Genomic DNA, 7166 nt, shown 5'->3' on the forward strand with positions numbered 1-7166 from the left:
GGACATCACAAACACCCTCTATATAAACATAACATCTTTGTTATATCACATAAGATTACAAGTCCAAACAGACAAACATTGTCCACAGGACTAAACAATCCCCCACATCGAGATTGGGGATTAATTTTGATACTACTTATAATGATCTATATCTAATTGTGTAAATATTATCCACTCTGAACCCAAAGAGATTCACGATTTTAAAACACCTCTACATGATTAAGAAAAACTCATATTTATATAGCGTCAGAAACTTTCTCCTCTATCTAATGTGTGATATCACCTATGATACTTTTTATAAAGAAAAAAAAAACAAATATAAGTATAATTAAAAATCTACTTCCAACTCAAATGTCACATCAATTTAATTTTAATAAGCAAAAAGAGAAAAGTACCCTATGGACTAGCAAAGAATTTGTAACAAATTTTTGAAAAGTCCCAACTATAGTATTTTTAAACACATTGGATGCATGTGCGAGGAGTGGGTTGTGGAGAGACCCAAACTTTTTCGGCACACCAGTTTAAGGAGACCAGTTGTACCTAAACAAATATAGGATCCCTTTCATTTATAAATTTTTTTTACCACAACAAATTGAAATTAAAAATATAATGAAAAACAAGCAGTAATTGGTGGTTTCCAAACTTTCAGTAAGCTTCACAACTACATCAATTTTTACCTTCATTTCAAGAAGATTGTCTTGATATATATATATACCTGTACTCCCATTTCTTTAAACTGCTTGTGCTTACATATACATTAGATGGTAGGGAAGATTGCTTCCATTATTGACCAGAAAGACACCTCTTCATGTTAGTAGGACTGTGCTCAACGACTTCCACAACAAATATGTTCTGCATTGGCGTAGACCGCCCGGTTTATCCCTATGCTGAATCGTCCAATGTCGTTTCTCAGAGTCTCATTCGGCGCCTTCCGCATCTTAATGAGACATCTAAGCTTTTCTTTTGTCCAACAGAATGCATATAGTGTGTGAGGCAAAAATTACTCCCAAGGTTTCAAAAGTCAAGGACCGACTCCAAGGAAAGTTGACGGAAATAATGCAATCTCGGTTTCTGAAAGCTAGAAGGAAAGGTTTTGCTAATCGTAAACCATTCATTTCATTTGATGAGCCATGCCATGCTCGGTTGATCTTCCTAATGGACAAGCTCGTTCTTGGCCCCCATTAGAAATGGATCACTTGGAGGGGCCCAACTGCCTTATTTAATTTTTGTTCCAAATTTTTCCATAATTTCTTTCATAATCAACTATGAGTTCTTTATAACCTTATAGACGAGTTTTAAAACCGTAAAAACTCTCTTAGACCCAAAGCATTACAAATCATTTCCTTTCCTTTGAGGAATGTTACTGTGACTTTCAACTTTGAAAGGACAATTATACAAGCAACTTAAAAGATATTTACACCCAAATTAGAATTTTTACTGACATATGATTAAAAAATTGAGCAATAAATAAATTTTAGCAAGTTTTAAAAATAATTTTTATTATATAAAAAAAAATTGATTTATATTAATGTAAATTTAATTCAATTTGAGTATTACTAAAAAAATAAAAAATAATAATTAAATAAATATTCTTTTTGTCAAATACAAATATTATAATAAAATCATAAATTATAATATTTTTAATAAAAAAAATTAATGATGTTATTGTAATAGATATTATAAAATATGGATATTAGTACCTTAATAAAAATATAATTGATTTGTAAAAAATAATAATAATATTTTAAAAATAATAATGACTAATAATAAGTTATTTAAAATGGATTAAAAACAAATAAAGTTTATTTAAAAATGCAAATAACTCAAGCTTTTTTTTATTACATGTGTATATTTATTATTCAATTTAAAAATAAAAATAAAAAACTGAACCAGAATTGATTCATTTACTATCAATTGTGTTAATTTTTTTAATTTCAAATTATTCTTATAAATAATAAACTGATTTAAAAAAAACATTAAATCTCACTTGATTTTGATCTCATTTGATTTAAAATCTATTTACACAATAAAATAAAATAAAAGTCCAAAAAAAATATATTTATGTATAAGGGACAAACAATAGACTAAATGGCTCCTTCTTCATTAATTCTAGTCAATTATTTCTGAATATTAATTAAGTTTAATTTTAATTTGTAAATCATTTGTAAAAAAATAACTAGATTGTTAATAAATTGAAAGTATTAAATCTCCTTTAATTTAGAATTTTTTTTTGTCTAGTAAAAAAAATCATAAAAGTGTAATTATGTGCATAAATGAAATAACATAATCGTCCTACTAAACTAATTTTAATCTCTAAAACTATTATAATAATCGGGTATTAAGGTCTAACGTATCTTGTAGGATCACTGGACTTGTCAACAAATCCAATGCATTAAATTCAATTCACTTGATTTGAAGCTTATTTTTCCAATGACAATTTAGAAAAGTATAATCTCATTCAAAAGAAATACAACAAAATCATTTTCAAAAAATTATGATATTAATTAGGTTAATATTTAAATTATAAATTATTTTAGTTGAATCCAACGGCATTAAATGCACTTGAAGCTAATTTTTGGGAAAATATAGTCTCGTTTAAAAGAGATTTTTGTTCAAAAAAATATAATATTAATTAGGTTAATATTTAAGTTATAAATTATTTTTAAAAATTAATGAATAAATTCATCCAAACCTCTTGATTTATATTCTATTTACCTAATGAAAAAATTCACAAAATAATTATTTAAAAAAAAAAAAAAAAAGAGAAACTAACAAAATCATTCAAGATCTATTTTAATATGTGAATTTTTAGTATTAGTCAAATCGATTTTTACTTCTATGACTTCAAGTATTAATAGAATGAGACTTTGGTTTTCAAAATTATAAAATCCAATGCATAAAATCTCAACTCAATTAGTACAATCTTTGAGTTGATTCACTGTGATATAGAAAAATTAACCAAACCATAATGGTGCGTCTCCAAGGTAATAGAATAATGTCGATAATACTATAATATGAAAGAGGACTAAAACTTTCACCTGGTCATAGAAGAGTCTTCACAGCCATTTTGTGTTTATGGAGGGTAAACCTTTTGCATTATGTCACTCGCATATGATAGGCAATGAAGCCATGGTTGGATTAAGCAAAGACTTGGCTCCATTCAAGCAATCATAATTCACTTAAATGAGAACTTCCAGACCTCTCGGACATTAGATGAACCATCTGTGACCTCAGCAACCAAGCTAGCTACCATGATACCTGCAGAGAAGGGCCATACAATCAGTTCCTATACCAATCAAGACTACAAGAGAAAAGGAAATGTCATGCCACCCATGGACATTCCTGATTCACACACCATGCAAATAATCCAAACTCACCATCTTTCTCTACAACAGATAGGAAACGCCTCGATCCCCCTCCCACACCAAAGTAATGCTTCTTTGCTGCCATATACATCACGCCATGAGGACGGCTCATGGTCTGTAAGTACAAGATTTTTAGAACCTAAGAAAACAATATCAATAAGCAATATTTTAAGAATCAAAAGCTCAATACAAGATACCTTCTTTATGAGTTCATAAAGAGTTGGAAGAGCAGAGATCGAGTAAACTGTCTCAGCCATTAAAATAATGTCATATCCAGCAGTAGACTGCCCTGTCATGCAGGTTTGGTCTTTTTCATTGTCACATGCATGAGGAAGAAGTTGATGGATTTCACTCCAGTCACCAGCAAAGCAACGAACTTCTGTTGCATTTGTAGCCAAAGAGGAAGATTTCTCTGAAAGATTTGCATTTACATTGGGAATGGTGAGACATCGCAGGACCTCAGCATTGAAGTCCTGAAAATGTACAACAGCTGCACCCTGATGCAAAAGATGGAGACACTTGACAAAGTGAAACATTTTCAAACCAACAGTCTTGGACAACAATGACCAACAAAACACACACTTTACCTCAAGGCAGGCCAAGATCCCTGGAAATCCATGACCACATCCAATCTGAAAACCCATAGAAAAAATTAAGTGATAAAAATGGAGAGTGCCAGCAAAAGAGAGCCTCATATCTCAGTTTATGCCCTCAATCGCCTCTAAAGAAGGGATACAAAACAGTCACTTGGAAAGGTGATGCGAGTTCTAAACAGAAAGAAGGAGCTCTATCGTCCTCAAATTTTAGCAAATTGAATCCCCTTCCAGGAAGCCCAATGTAATCTTGTATAGCTACATCTATACTCTCCACTTTAAGCTTCCAAAGACTTCTAAGAATCAACTAGACTTGTGATGTGTGTAAGTGACTGAAAATTTAAAGTCCATCATATCATCTAACAACATTTTAAGTGCCAATTAAAAATTGAGTCACTCCCAGAGTAAGATAAGTCCAACTCCATGTTATTCATGGCAGTTAATGCACAGAAAATCATGCAAGCAACAAGAACACACTGTGTGTCTCAAAGAGATATAATCATTTGAGATATGCGTGCCTTTTTCTGATAACAGGTGTCATAATCTTTAGAAATATGATAGGCAACCTCCACCACCAACGGAAAAAAAGGTCTTTATATAAACATTGGAGATTAGATAGGCAACTTCCACTACCTACTGTTTGTCACTATATTTTTCCAAGCCAATGGTTAGCTGTGTCCAGCTAGTGTTCATATATTAGGAACTTTGAGTATAACTTTCATCCAAAACATTATCAATAAGTTAACTCTCTCCCTTTTGAAGTAATTCATCATTATAATGTGTCCAAATCCTGTTGGAATAAGGTCCTCATACAGATCTCGTTCCTAAATTCTCTTTCCCTTTGATCTCTAATGGATGAACAGGAACTTATTGAAATAACAAAAGCTTGGGCACAAAAGTGAAATACTTACTTTTGGAGGTGAGCATTGACATTCATAAATTAAAACATTCCAAGAAAATCCCAAAGAAAGTTACCAAGACTTCAAATGTTAGACATTTGAAAATTTAGAACAATGTGGTACTTGTTGCTGAATAACCAATTCTCATTGGACATGTCTCATCTCAAAATACCTGCTCAACTTTAGTTTGACAAGTCTAAATCCCACATAACACAAACACCTTGTTTTTCTTTACTGCACAAACATTAAATGTCATAAAATTAAACCCGCCAATGCTCGACTCCATATGCCACATCATAATTTAAATGTGAGCCTTGACAAACAAATTCCAACTCCAAAACTAAAACAAACCGGCTTTCTTAATCCATTTAGCAATGCATAAACAATCAAGGTCAAGAACCCAGAATGCCAAAACTACAATATTCAAGCCAGTAATCAAGTTCGTATGTAAGCAAAAACTAAGCACTGAATATTGATGAAAGCTTTGCACGCTAAGTGGAACATGATTACCCATTGTTGGAGAGTATAAAATGATTCACCTGAGAATTAGTTGCTCACCTCTAAAACTCGCTTCCCTGTAAAAGATAACCGCCCATTTTGAACCTCTGAGCGGAGTGCTTTAACTAAATCCAATGAACCTTCCCATAGTTTTAGGCCACCTAAATTTGCAATCACATGCAAGATTACATCATACACACAATTGACATGTTCTGATCATCAGCACAGAAACTAAATTTAACAAATAAAATAAGATTCAAACAAAGGGAAGCAAAAGTGAGGAATTTTATATCTTACACACCTTCGTATTGTCCGGGGACTAAATCTGAATTGGAAAATGCAAAAACATCTTGCGTGTTCACCCTGCCCTAAAAGGAAAAGCAGCAGTTGGCTTCACCGCTTCTTGCAATCAACTTGAAATTTACAGATATAATTGAACCCAATAGAAATTTTCTGCTTGTATGCCGAGAAAATAGCCCCAAAAAAGTGGAGAAAATAAAATATAAATCTTAGATTTTCCATTATTTTGGACCAGAAGTGAAAAAAAAAAAAAAAAAAATCTGCAGCATATAAATTAATATGACTTCATTATTTTTATTTTGAACTGGAAACCCAAGAGACTATAAAACATAAAGGAACACAAAGGGTCAAAATCTTCCTTTCTCTATTCCTCGGTTTTCTCGGAAAACAAACGGAAGAGAAGGAAAGAGAATACTACCTTCAGCAAAGTAAGTCCATTCAAATTCACACGCTCCACAGTGTACCTCACAGAGGACGAAACCGACTTGACATCAAAACAATCAATTAGAGATTAAATTAACCCAAAAAGTCCCTAAACAAACAAAAAAAAATTAAAAAATTTAAATCAAATACCTCTGTGAAAAGCACTTCGACACAAGGAGGTGGAGGAGGCGGCGGTGGAAGATGCGTCTCGGAGGAATCAAGAATCCCCAGACGAAATTGGGGGTTGTCATCGAAAGCTGATGAGAATAATTGAAACGTTTCGAAAGCTGGTTTCTGAGGATGAAATTAGAGGATAAGTGAAATGAAAAGATTGAGAAGATGGGAGAAAGAGAGAGTATGCAATGAGTACTTACCCCAGATTTTCCAGCCATCTACTTCTGTGTTTGTGTGTTGCCTTTGCCCTCACTCTCCGGCAGCCTACCTGCAAACTTGCCTTTTACAAACCTGCTCGTATATTCCCCACCGAATTTTGTTGGGACAATTGTGTGTTGGAACTAACTTGGCCAAAAATTAAACTTTGTCAAGTTCATTGTTTAAGCCCAAAATTTAGAGGAAATGTGAAAATTAAGAAGAGGGATATGGATTTTTTATCTTTTCAAAAATAAATTTATTGACTAAAAAAATGGAGAATTATCTTTTGGGGGTAGATGGGTACCCAAATTAACAAAAGGTCCATGTAACTCTTCAAATCGAGCCCAAAGTATGAAAATTGAGTTGAAGGATATCATTCTTCAATATTTTCAAAAATACCTTTTGTTAATTTTGAGAAAAAAAATTAATATTTTTGAAAAATACTTTTATGTAATTTAATTTAATATTTTTGATTTAATTTAATATTTTTTAAAAATACTTTTATGTAATTTAATATTTTTTAAAAATAAATTTATTTAATTTAATATTTAAAAAAATATTTTATTTAATATTTTTTTAAATACTTTAATTTAATTTAATATTTTTGAAAAAAAAATTTAATTTAATATTTTTGAAAAAAAAATTATTTAATTTAATATTTTTGAAAACTACTTTTATTTAATTTTAGTATTTTTGAAAAAAAAATTATTGAAAAA

General features: G+C 31.1%; 1 protein-coding gene across 1 annotated transcript; it reads right to left on the reverse strand.

The window, feature by feature from the left end:
* Positions 1-2893: 2893 nt before the first annotated feature.
* LOC100252020 (uncharacterized) lies at positions 2894-6629 on the reverse strand. The gene is made up of 9 exons (XM_002269156.5): positions 6453-6629; positions 6229-6372; positions 6074-6139; positions 5657-5723; positions 5416-5516; positions 3953-3997; positions 3563-3862; positions 3378-3480; positions 2894-3258 (listed from the first exon to the last, which is right to left on the reverse strand). The coding sequence occupies exons 1-9, from the start codon at positions 6468-6470 to the stop codon at positions 3176-3178; spliced, it is 927 nt and encodes a 308-aa protein (XP_002269192.1). The 5' UTR covers positions 6471-6629; the 3' UTR covers positions 2894-3175.
* Between the last annotated feature and the right edge of the window lie 537 nt (positions 6630-7166).

Source organism: Vitis vinifera, chromosome 5 (genome assembly GCF_030704535.1).
Source record: "Vitis vinifera cultivar Pinot Noir 40024 chromosome 5, ASM3070453v1".
In the NCBI taxonomy this organism is placed as follows: domain Eukaryota; kingdom Viridiplantae; phylum Streptophyta; class Magnoliopsida; order Vitales; family Vitaceae; genus Vitis; species Vitis vinifera.